We start from the raw sequence: 18,463 nt of genomic DNA on the forward strand, positions 1-18,463 counted from the left end.
AAAAAAGGTGACCCTCTATCAAATGTTGGTTTGTCAAAAACAATATAGCCGCCAGGAGCGGGGCTACTTTTCAGTATATGTCAATTTAAAAAAACGCTGAGGATCTACTTCTTAACATCCTTAACTAAATGCGAAAACAAAATTCAACAAAATGTTCTTAAGGTGACTATATATCAAATTTTTTCACCCAATGTTAATTCATAAAACAAAATGTCCGAAATGGTGTCGGGCTTCATTTCATAATATGTCTATATGGAAAATCATTAAATATAAAATCTTTCTAAACTTTACAGTAACAATGTGCTGAATGAGTTATGGCCCTTTGAAACGATTTTAAACAAATACGTACTTTCATTCCCTCTTGTTTCCGTTTGTCCGCATTAAGTAACAAAAACCGTGAAGTATATAACACAAATTGGATAAAAAATGTTTAAAACAAAATTAAAATTTAAATACTTGACACTTATCGAAATGTTCCTTTAAATTGTATGTGTTCCAATATAGGTCTAGGGCTTAAATTGTTTCGAAGTCCTTTCTTCACATGTATGCCAATTTTGGTGGTTTCCCATATTCAGTAGTTATTGATTTAACTGTACTATAATAAAAATCTCCAATCATCACTAACTTTGGTCAGAATGTGTATAAAAATAATATCTTTGACAAGTTCGTTAAACAGCCATATCGTTTGATTCACTCAAGAGTTATCGCCCTTTAATTATGGCCTTGCTACGTTCACAGTTTATGGACTGGGTACAGCATTTTTAAGTACAGATAAAAGCAGATAATGTTCTGTTGAACACTTTTTTTAGTAATTTTAAGTAGTGATGTTGAAGCTTTAAAACATTTAAAGATAGTTAAAAATCAATAACAAGAGGTAAATTAAAAGGTAAACGTCAATCAATGTATCGCGTAATATTTAACATGTTTTAACATCAAGTATTTAATCAAAAATGGACACAATAATGTTTTTTGGGATATAACGCCCTATCGAGAGCTTTGGTCATTTAGAGACTTTGTCAGTCTATACTTGATCTACATGGGCCCCATAACCCCGTTTTACGGAAAGCGACTGACAGCTGTCCTATTTGAAACAGAAATATATAAGGCATTGCATTTTCGTTTGCCTGTTTGTTCGCTTTTCGTTCAGATGGTATTATATATATAACAATATCTAGGATGTATATCAATGTTTATATAAGTGTAAAGCATACAGCATAAACCACTTACGTCATCAGAGTAAAGGTCAAAGCACACTTTCGAAGTTTATACCATTTATCTGCTTTTGTTTTTCTTCTTAATGTGTATCAAAGGATTGTATCATGAAGTGTAAATTCCTTTCAAATTTAAATATACATGTTTACCTCCTTTGCCAAAACAACAGACTAAATGATGAATTCAATTCACCATTCCAGTGGTACTTTCGGCTTAAATAAACCTGTTTTCTACTACATCTCAAAATATGTAAAAGCACTACTAACAGCTTCTTCCCGATGCAGAAATAAAGCAGCGAAGATGAAATGGGTAAAGGCGTAAAAGATTTTACTAAATCAACGCCAATTGCTGTCTTTAAAAGCCTGGACAGACTCAAAAGGAGAAACAGATCTAAGAAGGGAAAACATTCCTCCCCGGGTACTTAACTTAATGTCTTTGGTGTTTACCCAGTGCCATTAAACCGGGTTATGTTAAAACCTTTTGCTACTGAACTTGTTTCTTTAGCTTTTTCGCATAAATATTAAGATAAAATATCAAAATATAATATAACATTCTTCTGAACCAGATAGCGATAGCGTGAATATTAAGTGCAGCAATTGGGTAAACACGAGTAAACATACCAAGAGCACATAGGAAACTGAGGCAAACATGAGCCCCTTCACAATCCCTGTCTAAACCAGGCATGCATCTGCATATTGTAACGCTCTTTCACAACAACAACATCGTTATATTTTTACTCCTACTTAATCGCCATTTTGCATGCAATCTTCCATACACATGGGGTATCAGATTCCAACTCCGCTCCCTAACAGTTCATGCTGTCTGACGGGGATATCCAGCGAATAGTGAGAGAGTCATTAATGGATGATAAAAACACTATGGTCAACACTGTTTTCCATGAATAAGTAAAGCCACTTAAAAAGAAATTTTCAAGTAAAAGGCTCAGGCTAATCACTTTCATCGTATTATTACAGACGTAGCATATTCATCTTATATTTTTTGGATGTACACGTTCCAGTTGTAATATGGTTCCATCAGAACAGAACAAAAATACACATTTATTAAGAAACAAGCAAATACGGCTAATGACTATTAAAACAACCATGATTGAATGAATGAATAAATGAATGAATGAATGATTGAATGAATGAATGAATGAATGAATGAATGAATGAATGAATGAATGAATGAATGAATGAATGAATGAATGAATGAATGAATGAATGAATGAATGAATGAATGAATGAATGAAAGAATCAATCAATCAATCAATCAATCAAGCAAACAATCAATCAAGCAATCAATTAAACTATCAATCAATATTTCATTCAACCAATTAATAAATTAATCAATCAATCAAAGAATGCATCAATCAATAAATGAATCAATAAATAAATATCATTATTAACAAGTTATAACACTACAGAGTCTGTTATCTAATTTGCCTTCATAATAAGTATAGCCGCCTTATTTAACAAGAATGAAGAAGAGTAACACATTTTAACATATTTTGTCGGGTACAATTATAACTAGGTATATTATGATCTCTTAATTGTTTAAATTTATAACATTTAACACAGGATGTATTACTCGCCGTGTCTCTATACATCCAAATCTAGCTAGCACCCAAAGCTACGCCCACACATAAACATCCCAATACGGGGCTCCAACAATCAATCACGGCTTGTTCCGAATGCGGATAGGGATACGGAAACGGCTCAGAGGCTTTTTATATTTTATAATTGAGCATTATTTGTTCTACAGACACAAATGCGTAAACATAACGTCTTTTATTATAAATCTCATTTTTCCTCTATTCAAATGTTCTTGTGTTAAAACAACTTGATGATATATGCAGCTTACATGTCTTTATTCATCAAAATAGAGAGACTGTAATGAATAGTGACATTAAGAACTGTCATATAGGGAATTATAGATTAAGTCCCTTTTTTGAAATGGTTCTTAAGGCCTTCTTGAAATATTGCCGAACAGTGACTCTAACGACAAAAGAAATACATTGGCTACATTTCGTTTCCATTGAGAGTACCACATTCTGGTTTCCGTCCTGTTATTTTTATGAGTCACGTATGAGTTTCTTACTTAAACGATTATTTAATGTCAACCCAGAATAAAACGTTGTAATGGAATGTGCATAATCGAAATATTCTGGTTATTTTATCCCGCGAGAGAAACGCCAGTAATAAAATGAAAACAACAGGGCCATTATGAGGGGTAAAGGGTACGGGCTTATTTCACTATATGTCTATTATGGAGACTATTAATCCGATTTCAATGTCATATCACATAAATATTCCTATGGTGAACCTCCAATAAATGTCTTTTCTCCAAGCTGATTCTGACAAAACATGGTTTCCAAAGGGGGTCAGGGCTACATTTCATTATATGTATCTTTAGAAAATATTGAAAATATACTCTTCAGAAACCATTGGTCTGATATTCAAACTATTGTTTACATGGGAACCGTTTATCATTTACAAATATATTTTTTTAAATGAATATTACTATAACTTTATTGTTTTACAATCATTGTAGGTATCAACTTCGTGAACTTCACAAAAACAATGTGCTGTATGAGGTTTGGCCCTCGTTACTTTTTAAAGAAATTACATATTTTCATGCCATCTAGTTTCCTTTCTTTTGCATAATATGTTAATAAAAACGTTAAGTTTGTAAACAAATTTGGTCAATATATGTTTCAAACATAATTTAATTCTAAATTCGTCAAACTTATCAAAATGTTCAGTGAACTTATAAAAGGTATTTATGAAAAAAAACCCAGGTAAAACGCTTAGCGTTCCTATGAAAACATGACTGTTATATCCGATGCACGGTGATCCACCGTGATGAATAACAGTACTGATATCATAGGGAAAACATTTATACAAAACCCCATTGATTAACTTTAAACTCAAAGCAATCTGACAATAAAAATCATGGACTTGAAATGTCATTGATTAAATGATGAAAAAATGAAGACAGTAGTCGCCATGGTTTATTATATAAACTATCAATAAACTTGGTTTTGTTCTTCTATATGTGTCACGAATCCAGTATTCCCTGCTTAGCAGCTTCGGATGATTAGGCCTAAGATGTCGATAAACTATGGTTAGTTTAACATAGCAAATATTTGACTGGCCCACACTCACATTTATTTCACATAAAATACCTGGCCTAGCATAAATTTTATCCAAGTTCTACATTTCACAAATGTTATATACTGGGTTGAAACTTTGTCCTTGCCAATCTTTGAGAAGGTTACATAAGGCTGCATTTACCAACTTTCATTATGCCAACAGACACGACAAATGCAATTCCGAGCAGCGATGTTTTATTATCACGAATTAATTTTAGAAAATCGGAAAAGACTCCGTCTTTATCATTTCCAATTTTTTCTTTGAACATTTCCAGTCGTTTTGTTACAAGTTGGTCATCGGATGTTGCATCAGTTTTCTCAACGGCCTGTATCGGGATGCATTCCAATGCATAACTTTTTGCTTCCTCAATTAATTGGTTTGAAAAGAAAGTATCTCAATTCCTTCGTTTGATGCTATCTATCGCATCTATAATACTTTGTACCTGTTGATCTTTCTTTCCCTCTTCTTTGCAGTCATTGTCAATCAAAACAATTTTCCCTCCAGTGCAAAGCCTTTTTAATTCTTCGAGTGATTCATGACAATTTGCTAAGTACTTGTCTGCAGACTCTTTGTCCTGCATATGTGTAAGAATGATAAAAAGAAAATTCTTGACATTGTCTCCAAAGATTTCAATGAATAATTTAACGGCCTTAACTAATTCATCAGAAAAGCGTTCTGGCTTCAACACAAAACCAACTGCTGAGAATCCAGGCAATGTTAAAGATATGGCTTTAAGGACTGCTTCTCTGATGTGATTTTCTGTAAGTTTTGTGTCACAAAAGCCGGGAGTATCTACAACTTCAATTACTCTTCCAAAACGTAGCCCTTTCTGAAACAAAGAAGCTAACTTTATATAACAGCACAGTTCAATCAGCGTGCAAATAGAACGACATAATTAAAATTTATATAAACAATTCTTAAGGTCGCAATGAACATGGTAAAAAAAACATTATATAGTTTTTCTTGCGAGCGATGCCCGCTTAACGGTTGGCATAATTTTACAATGTATGTAGCTACATGTTAACCTTCTATATTGTTCTTTATCAAAAATACTGTCGAGAAAGTGGCTCAAAAGTTAAATAACAAAATTCCTTTCACTTTTGCTCTAATTTCGATGACTATCATGACCGGTATAAGAAAGATAACCTTGGTATTTTATGCAAAACTTAAACTATTATGCACTTGCAAACGAAAGAGCTTCTGTACTAGCTATACTTGTAAACCACTTAAATAAACGTGTAACTACCAGGGCGATCTTTTCAAATGTGTACAAAAAAACCCTAACCTTTCGTTCAGCATCTTGCGTTACTGAGAAAGAACTCAGTTCCTCCAAGAAGCTTCCATCATGTCCTTTTTGCAATCCAAGAATGGAGTTGGCAGTTGCACTCTTTCCATGTCCAGTTTTACCGACCAGCAATAAGCGTATATCTGTTATATGGAAATGAAAGTATTTTCAAAACATATAAATAAATCATGAAAAACGAATTCGTCAAATTAGTCACTCATTATGAAGACACAGTTAGTTGTTCATACGAAACACTTTTAGTTCAATGCAAATAATTTGAACAAATAGTTATGTCACAAATTACTATTTTGAAAAAACAACAACGTTGAGCTCGATTTATTTTCAGACTGTTGTATAATATCTAGAAAGTTATATTGATTTCATTAAATACTCTGTTAAACGAGCATGTAATTTATCATTACCGATAAGAAATGTATCCATTACTGTAGTTGTAATCACCAAAACGAAAACTACAGTTTTTTTAGTATGTTCAATAGTTCAGACTGCATATAATTTTCATTCATTTCAGTGTACCATAACTGCATACTTTAAGGTCGAATTTAGTGGTAAATGTTTAGTTCACTGTATAAACATTACTGTTAGACACGACAATTAACAAAACACTCACTTATAAGATTATTCCTGAGATAACATATAAGCATTTATATATGTAGAACATATACCTTAAAAACATAATTGTTACGATAGTTACCTTCGACAGAAGCACTGCCGGGCGCCACTGTTAACATATAAACCTAATATAAAATATAAATCAATTTTTTTATGCAAAATAATATTTATAGCCAATGGCGGTTTCAAAAGACCATTATGGGGACATTTGATTTCTCGAAAATATATAATCCTGTCCCCAACTGATTTTATTTTCATTCAGTAGCATTTTGGATGCTTATTTAATGCACTGAATGCCATTTTTACAATGTTTATTTTATGATAAATTTGTAAACATATTAATGAAAATAAGTTTTCAAGTAAAATACTTAGCGTATAGTGAGTACATCGACGTATTCACAACTTTTTAAAAAGCAAAACAGATCAAATATTACAAGCCCCCTAACTTGTGGAATCTTAATAAATATTTATTTTACTTCGAAGAATACAAAATCTTAGATAGCTACCTTCTGTCCCAGAAAGCCTGCACCTAAAATATAAATAACTAGCTACAAAGATGTTTTAAGATGCGCATCGACGTTTAATTGTTCATACATGTGCATTTATTTCCTGAAAATTCAGTCAAATATTCTACATACAAATAACAATCAAAAGCTTTTGATACAGCAAGTGTATATTTGATTGATCAATAACTTCGATACACGCCAAGTATGATACAATGTACGTTGAAGCGTTTGGTGACCTTTTTTTAATACTATTTTAATAAAGTATATTCAAGATTGTTAACAATATCTCTCTTCTAAGAGGTTCCAGCATTTCTTTTTCTTGACTTAGTTACCGCGTTTCAAACCACGACAGTGCCACATATCTTCGAATTTAATAGATCAACTTGAGCAGTCTTTAACACCAACAAATTCTGCACTCGCATCGGAATTAATAAAGCACTTTAAAATGAGACAAACCCTTATTCATTTGTTTTAAGCTTATCTGTTTTTGACGCTGACATGTCGATATATGTTGATAGTCGTCGTGCATAAGATTATGTCATTGTCACAATAGATTATCCATATAAAGGCTGGGTACACATATCGCAAGCGACAATATGTAAACCGGTCAGACAAATCAAATACAAAAACACCATCGCCAACGGCGCAGCTCATGTCTTAAATTTGACCGAGTAACATTGTTACCGATCACAATACATTGCCCTTGACATAACTAAAACACATTGCTTAACTGTTATTTTTTTTCTAGAAATCACAATTAAAGCTGACAGGAAATAGCTCAAAACGAAAATAAGCATATTTTAAGTGACATTGACGTTATCATCTTCCAGTTTCTGTATGCACCACAGGGTCGTTCTGAGATAAACAACAATATACGCTTCTCTTCACTAAACAAGTTTCACAACAAACACACAAAAGTAATATGTTTATTTGATGGCAAAGTTTTTTTTTTATCTTGATCATTAATGCACGGATCTTTTCGTTTCTTATGGCATAAGAATATATTTTTGATACAACTACTTACCCAGCCACTTCCATTTTCTCGTCTTCTCTTTCATAAATGTAAATTTCACCAGAAGCTGGAAAACAGATATAAGATAATACAGATTTATTAAAGCCTGACTGTAAATAAAGCAATATGGTGATACGAATAACTATCGGGTACATTTACCAGTACAGTCATACGCGAATGGCTCGACTATTATCATGTTCACTTGTTCAGGGCCCATATTCAAAAACATTCAGGGTCAGAGTTTCAGACTTAAGACACAAAACACAAATCCGATTTTTATGGTTTAACTGCCACCACTAGATCATTAAAGATTAAACTTGATAAACATATATCAAATAACAGATTTTACAGATGTATAGAACAAAAATACCGTAAAACAATTTATCTTACATAGACGGGCCTAGGTCTCTGACTACATTTATACATTCAATTGTATTGATGGTTTTGTTTTAATTCAACTCTTCCATATGGTCAAGGTTAGTAAAAAATAAGTTATTACACAATTATTCAAGAACTTTCCGTTTTTTATATATTTGTAAGAAAACAACTCAAATGCATTGTTCATGGTTCAAGAGCAGACATTGTGTGAGAACAATGTCTGCAAGTGTCTGTACATGTTTCCGTTTAATAGTAAAACTTTCATATTAACTCTCGAGTTAAATCCTTTAGGTCGCCTAGAGAGAAACAGTAAAAACATATACTGAAATAAGCTGTATTATATTTTCTTTTTTGATTTCATATGCAACAATTTTATATACAGTACTTGATAAGAAAGACTAGATAAATTAAATGCGGAACTGGTACGACATCAGAAGCCACGCATTGTGATACCGAATGGTCCTAACATTAAAATTAAAGATGTGCTTGTATTATTTACTAAATGTATCAGGAAGTATCGTCATATTTTGCATTGTTTACGACGACTTACATCGAAGACGGTCGTCGGCGTACTGAAAGAATTCACATGAATAGCATTGTGCTTAGATAAGTTTTAATTCATAGTTTCTAAACGTTTGAAAAATAAAAATACTAAGCAATTTACCTTGTTGAAGTCTGCGCCTAAAATATAATCAAATATATCAAACATGACATTTGAAAAAGTGAAAAATATAAACTTGATAATTTCATTGTTTATAAATCTCACACTAGCTTTAAATGAGACCGTTAATATGATCGGCTTGACATTGTTCAAAACTATTATAAGTTATGAATAGCGTAAACTGATTGAAAGTAAAATAAGAAATAGATATTCTACTTTACGAAATTTTCAGAATTATCAATTAAGATAAATTATTGATAGAACGATAGGCAAAAGAAAAATGTGGTTAAATGCAAAAGAACATATTGTTTTTTTATTAATCCTTGTTAAATTTAAGGAACATTAGATGAACAAACAACGACGTTAAGAAAAAAACAAGATGCATTTTAAATCTGGTCTGTGTCCTATGAATAAGCATGTCAAATGTTTACAAAGGTTTCATAACGTACCAGAATAATGATTGATATTCTGTGTGTAAATAAAATACTGAAAACAATGTCTCAAGTTGTCTTAAAACGTTACTGAATAGTGGCTCGCGCAGGCAAACAAAACAAAAAGGAATACCAAGTAATGCTTAAGGAAATAAGGTATGTGACTTTGATCAATACTATACGGACATTAAGAACGGTTGTGCGAGACACAGAGCTTCATGCAGAGAATATTAACATAGATATACCTACCTAGGCACCTCAAACGTTTCCTCGTCACTTGTAGTTAAGATTTCAAAATCTGAATCTAAAAACGAGATTCTTTGTTTATGTCATTTAGAAAACCAAATAAAAGCAAAAAAATAAATAAATAAAATTCTTGAAATATGTAAATTTAATTAAAGTAAATGTACATAAACATCGTAAATCTTATGAAAAATATTTTTCGCTGCTTAACAAAACCGAGCTGCTTTTTTCAACGGTGCCCATAACTGAAGATATTCTTACCCGATTAAGGTTTCTTTTGAAAACGTTTTGTTCGTATTTGAATAGTGTTTCGATTGCAAACAGACACATAATCATCTTGCAACAACCATTTATTATTAATTATTGTTAAACAACCGAATATGCAAATGCTACTGTATTTAAACGACTTTTCCTCCATGTAGAAGCTTAAGATTAAGAAGCTGAGATTTGAATTTGAAATCAATACCGATTTTTAGATTACCGTTAAAGCAACTGTGCACCAGATGATCAATTTGCAAGAAAAAAAATTGTCGAAAACTTCATTAACTTGGTGTACAATGCATTAAAACTTACTAACTGAAGTACTACATAGTTTACAATTTATTTAAGTTTAGCTGTTATTTCGTATTTTTCGATTAAAAAAATAACTGTGTATATCTACCTACATAATATATAAACTCAGATTTAGTTAGGTTTATAATTATAAATGTTTGCGATTAACCAGCGTTGTATGAAGTTTTGTTTTTCTATTAATGAATATATATTAATATGTACTTAAACATGATACACAAACACATCTAGTAGACTGTCCTTTTCCTCCTTATGTCGATTCATTTTTAACATGAGTTATCCCATAAATGACCAAAAACTAGTTTTGTTCATAATTTAAAAAAAAAACAACATTTTGCTCTGAAGTATGCTTAAACATATTGTTTACATATTCACAGGCCTTCAATGCCTCAATTCATGCTATTTCAATACCCCAATTGTCATTAACAAAGCCTTTACAAAACTTATTGATCGCAGAGGCGGATCCAGGATTTTCTAAATGGGGGGCACAACTTATTATTAATGGGTGGGGGGTGGGCACAACTTATTATAAACATATAAAACATTTTTCGGAATGCATTATTTTAATTATATAATGATATGGAATGAACATTTTTTTTTCGCTGTCAATGGCGTTTGGCAGAGAATGAAGAGAAATAAGATAAACCTTTCATAAAAATATATCATGCCAGTGAGAAGAATCGAACCGGGGTCGCCGGATTTGAAACCGAAGTCGTTAACCACTCGGCCACCTGAGATTCGCATTTATGAAGAAGAATAAATATTATAAAAAACGTACAGTAACTTAGGTATATGTTGATTGCACTCATTGTCATTTAAGTTAACTGATGTAAAAACAACTTCACAAAATGTGTAAAATGCGGCGCCGATTCATCATTATCGAATGTTCGGGCCTCGATGTCATTTTCAAGAGATTTGTGTCGTATACTGTACAGTATTATACTTTGAAATAGGCATACCATAAATACTGAAACACGAAATTCAGATTCAATTGTTAACTTGCTCAAATAATGATATTAACTTTAAATTGTGAAAATCCTTATTGGTACAGTGAAATCAATAAAGATGTGCACCAAAAAACATAACTTGCCGGACAGCTGGGGGGGGGGAGCACGGGGCCTCCGTGCCCTCCCTGGTAGATCCGCCACTGGATCTATATACATATAGGCCTTTTATATATGCACATAAAGCTATTATTCTCAAAGCGTATAAAGTTTAATTTTCGAAACAAAAGTCATCAAAATGAATGTTGCATACCTTCAACTCTGGTAGACATTCCAATTGAAATAAGTATTCAAGCAAATATATGATAAGTCCGTGATATTAACTTGTTTACAGCAAAAGTAAACTTCCTTAACCCTTATGAGTACATGAAACCAAGGAAGATAATAATCATTACGAATGACGAGCTAGGCTTCTCAAATTCAGTGGCGTTATCGATCGACAATAAACCTATGGCAGTCATTATGGCTACCGCGAAATTTAAAGTGTATTCATGGTTATTCGGAAAGCATTTCAATCATTTTCAACCATACTCACACTTCATTAAGCATCTGATACAGCGACAAGAAATGTTATCTCGATTTAAAATCTGAGAAATAAGCCTGTAAGCCAAATCATCCCTCAGAAAAATATGCACGATATAAGTCACATGTTCCTTTGAACAATGAAACCATCACAAGACTGACGTTAAGTTTATTTTAATTTAACCTAACAAATAACATTGCATGGAAAACAATTATTCATTTTTTCAAGCAAATTATGGAAATGTACTTTCTGGCTCACTTCTTTAGCATTATAGTGTTGTGCATTATAAGACTTTCCGACGAACACGATCAACTAGGTTGCGTCCCCTGAAAAATAAGTCAAAACGGCGTCGTAACGATTTGCTAATTTACTACAGAATCGTCTTCTGTCTTGAAATTGGCAGTTGGTTTTGTTAAAATACGCCACACTAAATGAAAGATCGCCATATTTCTGTTGTGGCGACGGCCATTTTTCAGTGTACGAAGTTCGTACGACACCCTAAGAGCTTTTGTAGAAATTTTCGTAGATCTACGAAAAAACAGGTGCTTGTTCGTACGAAAAATCTTAATAAAACAGCTAAACGACCTGAGATACTTCGTACGCAAAAAAGAATTCGTACGAAGTTTAATAAGACTGGCCCCGAAGAGTCTTTAAGCTTCGGTGAGAAAATGCGTATGAGAAATTCCGCCGGTGAAACCTTCGGAAATGGTTCCGCCTCTGGGGCCAACATTTAGTTCTGCTACATCTTGAGTGAAATTGAATCACGAATTGAATTTTATTTTATATTATTGGAAATCAAAAAGTTTAAAGGAATGAAAAAAAAAACCCGTGAAATGTGCTTGAAGAATTAACCCCGTCATCCAATCTTCATTTAAATACTGTGTTGTACGGACGAAGGTTTGTCGATACCTATCATTGCATCGTACAGCCGCCTGTTAAATGCTCGTCTCCCCATCCGTTGACGTGCAAAGCCCATTTTACCGGCGAGTGATTGTTATTCCTGCAATCTTTTTTTAACAATTTATGACGTAACTTGACCGTAGCAAGCCTAAGATTTTTGCAACAGGTACTCAAATTGTCATAGTTATCGTGTCGACCTCGAGACCAAGAAATGTCAAACAGGTGGTTGGACCGGCCGATTTTACCTCCGCGATAGGAACTCCCAGATGATTACAATTATACATGAACCCATCAACCAAAATAAAACAAAAATCTGAATCCCGGCGTCCCGCGAAAATAAAATCGCCCGATTCAGATACTGTAAGCATGCATCAGATACGGACCAATGAAGGAATGTTGCAAACTTTTCTGAAAGAGAATCGGCGCAGCTGCAACCTTTATGCGGATTTAATAATAACCCTTTTTAAAATTTAGGCATCGAGCCCTTAATTTAATATAATAACCGACTTCATCAATGGTCGAATATTTAACCGTACATAAATCATTATCAATCCCGTCGATAACGTTAAGCTCAGATAGGTAAGAAAGATTCGTGATTAAACGAAATTTGCCGCTAGATTTTGGACCCATTCCGATAGAGGACTTCATTGTGGTATTTTAAAGGGGCCGTCTATGCGTAACATACAAAATTTTATTTTCAATTATGTTCGGGAGTACTATTGGGTGTAACCCGGCAGACTTAAACAGGCATCAGTAATATTTGGGTCACGAGACAGAGACTGTTTAAGGGCGGGTATAACGAGTGGAGAATATGCTAGGTCCCAGATGGCGCATGAATGACAATTGAGCGGGGTTGTGTGGCCGGAAGAACTAGGGAACCTTTGTGTGCCCCGTTGGACAGTGAACCTATGTTATCTCTGGGCGCGAGTACAGGATCCGGAAGTGTGAATGTTCTCGAATAAGAAAATATGTATAAATTAGCAGAAATTTGACAAATGATTTAGTTGAAATTTTAATTGTATTATGTATCAATAATAACCCTTAAGTTTATAAACCCTTTAAATCTAACATATAAATGTTCATGAGGTTCGAAATCCCAGGGAGGGGGGTCATATTCAAAGGATTGCCGATGCCAGACAACGAAATAAAAAATGTAAACAAGTACTTGAGAGAAAATTTATTGCGGCAATGTCTAAAACAGGATCGAATTTCGTAGGAGGAAAAAATGTGTTACCGTTTGAGAGAATTTCATAAGGAAAAAGAAAGCTACGCCATCGTTTACGTTGTCGTCATAGTTTCGAAATTTCGGTTAGTGACAACGCCGTTAAAAATGCTTATATCTTTCAACCGGAAAAAAACAACAAACGTCACAATGTCAGGAAATGGCGTCATAAACGACGTTGGACAGCAGACGATTTCGCACAGTCGTACGCAAAAGAAAACGCATTCAAATGTGGTAGTAATCATTTTAATAAATATTAAAAAGTGCAAAAAACTTAACGTGTTTCGGGTATGCCGATGCACGTTGCTATGAAGATGTTATGCATAGTTTACTTTTATGTTCAAAGTAATGACACAAATAATAAGTAAGTTATACGAACAGTCTATGAACTTCCCGATCACCCCTCGTATTTTGGTACCTTATGCGTAGGTCACGCACAACTGACGTATGATTAGTAAATGATGCAGCTATAAAACAGGTTACTGACAGCCGTTACCCTAACTATATTAATAAAATCAGAATGATTCTGTATGCAACATTTAAACTCATCAAGATACAGCGGCATCGAGTATATCGTTTCGTTTGGCCATGGGAAGAATACTGATTAATATAGTTTCCTGATAGTTCTAAAAAAATATAACTAGATAAAGTAGATACAAATCCTTCAATAGAGTTTCACGATTTGTTTATGCTATATGTATTTATACATTACATATTTAACTGTTTAACTCTTTGTATCTTCTCCAACAATGATATTGTGTATTCCAGTTTCTCGTTACAAAAACACGGATCGAGTCATGCAAGATAAGACTAACTGACCTTTCCTTGCACCGATAGTTTCTTTTAAATCCCCAAAAATAGGGTGCTTGTGTAAATGTTTGCCTACCAGGAATACGTTGCCATATTTATATCGTGAACTTTGTGTTGCACGTTTTCGTCTTCGTGGGGAAGATATGCGATTTTCTTTCATGCTTTACGATGAAATATGGGGTTTTAACAGTGAAATATGTCAAAAAATGTTAAAAAAATAAAGAAATAGTTTATAAATTTAAATAAATATATAATTGGAAATTAACAACTTACCGTTTATTACCGGTTATCCCGTTTATCAAACATTTTACTCATCTTTGAAGCTGAATGTTCGAACATTTGCTTTCATACCAAACAAATTACAGACAAAAACAACTGTTCGAACAAAAATAAAATTTTATATCATCGTTCAAATGTTTTTTGAACTGTTAACCGTTGTAGTACGTAAAATGAGCTTCCTGGAGAATTCACACAACAATTTACAGATAGATCCGATATTTTTTACCCCACCCACACCTCAAAATGTGTCAACAAACTAGCGTGGCATTTACTCTTTATCTGGAAAACAAACATTTTAAAGCGAAACAGACTGGTCTCTGACAGTTAGATGACCGAATATTAACTTACTATAAAAACACGCATACATGCAGTCTTAAACTAAGAAGAATGGTTAAAATCCAATGAGTATCCACATTTGTTTTGCTAACACATTTGTACTTCCAAATTTTCATTCTTTAAATCGCGGCGTAGTAATTTGGTTATGTATTCATGCTTATCTTAAAATAAAAAAGTGTTTTCATTATTTTTTGGAACATATGTGCACTAATAATACTTTATTGTTTACTGTTCATAAAACTTTGCAATAAAAAAACGAGCGAATATTAAGCTATAAGAATGAATAGCAGAGAACTATTTCTCAGCAAACCGAAAGTAGAAAAGTTGACAGCTATAATTATGCATGAGGGGCGTCCCACGGGTAGCGGCGTAAAGCCCACCCTTTTCAAAAAAGGGGGTAATTCAGAAATAAATAAAAAACAAATAAAACTCCGAAAATAAGCATAAAAGAAACTGCTTCGCCACTCGTGAAAATATGTTTTTCTATGACACTCGTGAAATAAAATACGATCTTACACTGAAATAAACAAATATCCTCTATATCTTTTTTACATGTTACTATATATAGTAGCATGTGCAATATATCCAGTTCGTATAACTTTGTGATCGGGTGTGGGAACTTTTGATCATCGATCTCTTTGGATTATTGTCAAAGGTCCAGAAATCATATCGGGACTTTTACATCGAAAACTCGCCAGATATTTACGCGCTCCTATTGCGTTGAAAGTGATGTCATGTTAGTGCTTACCCTATACTGATTCTCGGATCACGCGATGGACCTAGCAAAGATCGAATAACACTATTTAGCCTTTTATGTTTCAACTGTAATATTATTTAACAATCTGAGCAATTGATAATAAGCTTACTTTCTATACATTTGCAATGAAGATATTACTGGAATTATCTGATAATATCTGCATTTTTTTCGATACGTAAACTTCCCAAACTCATGTATACATTTTCAATAAAATACATTAACTTCATATATATTGCTTTTAGAGCTGAATAGTATATTGATGATTTAACTGTGCAGCAACCTGAAAATGCACCTCGTCGATAGCTTATGTAAACGTTTTTCCTATGTGACTGGAGTGTTATTTTTCAAAAAAAACACATGCCTGACAATATGTTCTTCCTGAAAGTTGAGGACATAAAGATATATAATAGCGGGTTAGCAAAATTGCCGATGAAGTACATCCTAGAGAAAAGAAATATGAGAATATTCGTAAGGTACGAATTGCTTTGGAAATTCTTTCCCATTAGAATGAATAGAGATGTGGTTGGGATAACAGCAGAAACGACAAACACACGAAAGAAACAACTCCAATGATTCTACTACTTCGCATCGAGTGAATATAAGTTCTGCTAAAGGCGTTGTCTACGTGTATGTCACATGGTCCAACTCGTCTCCTATTTCTTAAATAATCAACAATTTTAGCATAACTGAACAGTGTTGTACCGCTGCATATAAACGCTATAACAAAATATATGATATAAACGTACATTTGTAGTTTTTTCATCTCTGGTATGAAATAGCAATGGCCGTTTGCATTGTTCCCAATTAATATTAAGGCAATGGAAGAAAAACAAAGAGACCCGATTATAATGCCTATTCCAAAATAGCATGCTTGTTTTGATGATTATAGATCTAAATTTCCTATAGTTTTTCTCATCCTTGCGAGTGCTGTTAATGCAATCAGGACATTTGAAGAGACGCACGCCATGTTCGCTATAGTGTGATGGACTTTGCACATCCAGACGACATTATCATATTCCATATGCCAACATTTGTCATGATAAACGAGGGCGCACATATTGATAAAGAACACAAGTCAGTTACCGCTAGATAGAATACCATCCAGTCCGTTACTGATCTTTTCTTGAGATAGTAGTGTACCTTAACCACCAAGCAATTTCCAGGTACGCCAAGTAGAAATGCAACAAAAAGAAACTCCGTCAAGAAATGTCGACACCAGGCGGGAACGCTGTTTATTAGCCTTATGTCGGCGGCATACAAATCTGGCTCTACGACTTTGGTCGTGTTGTTCATATCTTCATAGCTTGGGTATGGGAGCTGAAAGTTAACAAGATCATTTGAATGAAAGGTGTGAAATACTTAACCTGTTTGACCATCCGTTTAAACGCCCTAATGTCACTAATAAACAATATTTGGGAGTTAGGGGTTCATAGGGTTCTGTAAATCACGCTGGTACACACAATGGCTAGACAACACTTGGTAAACTGTAACATCAAGTACTTTTCAGTAAGTACTCCAAGTAGTGTGGTTTCTCTACAGGGCCATGATATATAGTTTACGTCAATAGTTGTTCGTATGATATTTCCTAAAATATCTTTACTCAACCGTTTTGATTAACCAGGGAATATTATTATGTCTCCCCCTCTCTGGGGGAGACATATTGTTTTTGCCCTGTCCGTCAGTCCGGTAGTCCGTCAGTCCGTCCGTACGTCACACTTCGTTTCCGATCGATAACTGGAAAACCGCATGACCTAGGATCACCAAACTTGGTAGGGAGGTTGGTTGTGAGGTGTAGAAGATCCCTATTGTTTTTGGGGTCACTAGGTCAAAGGTCAAGGTCGCGGCGACCCCAATGTAAAAAACATTTCCGCTCAATATCTTGAGAATGGTTTGACCTAGGTTCACCAAACTTGGTAGGGAGGTTGATCATGAGGTTTAGAAAACTCCTATATTTTGGGGGGTCACAAGGTCAAAGGTCAACGTCGCTGTGACCTCTAATGTAAAAAAATATTTCCGTGCAATATCAGGAGAATGCTTTGATCTAGGTTCACCAAACTTTGAAGTGAGGTTGGTCATGATGTCTAGATGATCCCAATTGTTTTGGGGGTAACAAGGTCAATAGTCAAGGTCGTGGTGACCTTCCATGTAAAAATCATTTGCGTGTAATATCTTTATGTCTCCCCCATTCATGGGGAGACATATTGTTTTTGCCCTGTCCGTCAGTCAGTCCATCAGTCTGTCAGTCAGTCAGTCAGTACGTCACACTTCGTTTCCGCCCAATAACTATAGAACTCTTAGACCCAGGAACTTCATACTTGGTATGCTAGTTGGTCATGACTAGTAGATGACCCCTATTGAATTTGGGGTCACTAGGTCAAAGATCAGGGTCAACGTGACCTTGAGGTGAAGAAACGGTTTCCACTCAATAACTAAAGATCCTTTGGGTCCAGGAACTTCATACTTGGCATGCTAGTTGTTCATGACTATAAGATGACTCCTATTGATTTTGAGATCAAAAGGTCAAAGGTCAAGGTTACCTTCAGGTAAAA

The 18,463-nt window shown here is 34.0% G+C and overlaps 1 protein-coding gene across 1 annotated transcript; it reads right to left on the minus strand.

Moving 5' to 3' along the window:
* Positions 1 to 4,209: 4,209 nt before the first annotated feature.
* On the minus strand, positions 4,210 to 11,496 carry LOC128203747 (GTPase IMAP family member 9-like). Its single transcript, XM_052905280.1, has 8 exons — positions 11,341 to 11,496; positions 9,520 to 9,574; positions 8,843 to 8,859; positions 7,813 to 7,867; positions 6,789 to 6,811; positions 6,365 to 6,391; positions 5,653 to 5,795; positions 4,210 to 5,196 (listed from the first exon to the last, which is right to left on the minus strand). Exons 1-8 carry the CDS (start codon positions 11,357 to 11,359, stop codon positions 4,762 to 4,764), a joined length of 774 nt encoding a protein of 257 aa, XP_052761240.1. The 5' UTR covers positions 11,360 to 11,496; the 3' UTR covers positions 4,210 to 4,761.
* Positions 11,497 to 18,463: the final 6,967 nt, after the last annotated feature.

The sequence above is a fragment of the Mya arenaria genome, chromosome 9 (assembly GCF_026914265.1).
Source record: "Mya arenaria isolate MELC-2E11 chromosome 9, ASM2691426v1".
NCBI lineage: Eukaryota > Metazoa > Mollusca > Bivalvia > Myida > Myidae > Mya > Mya arenaria.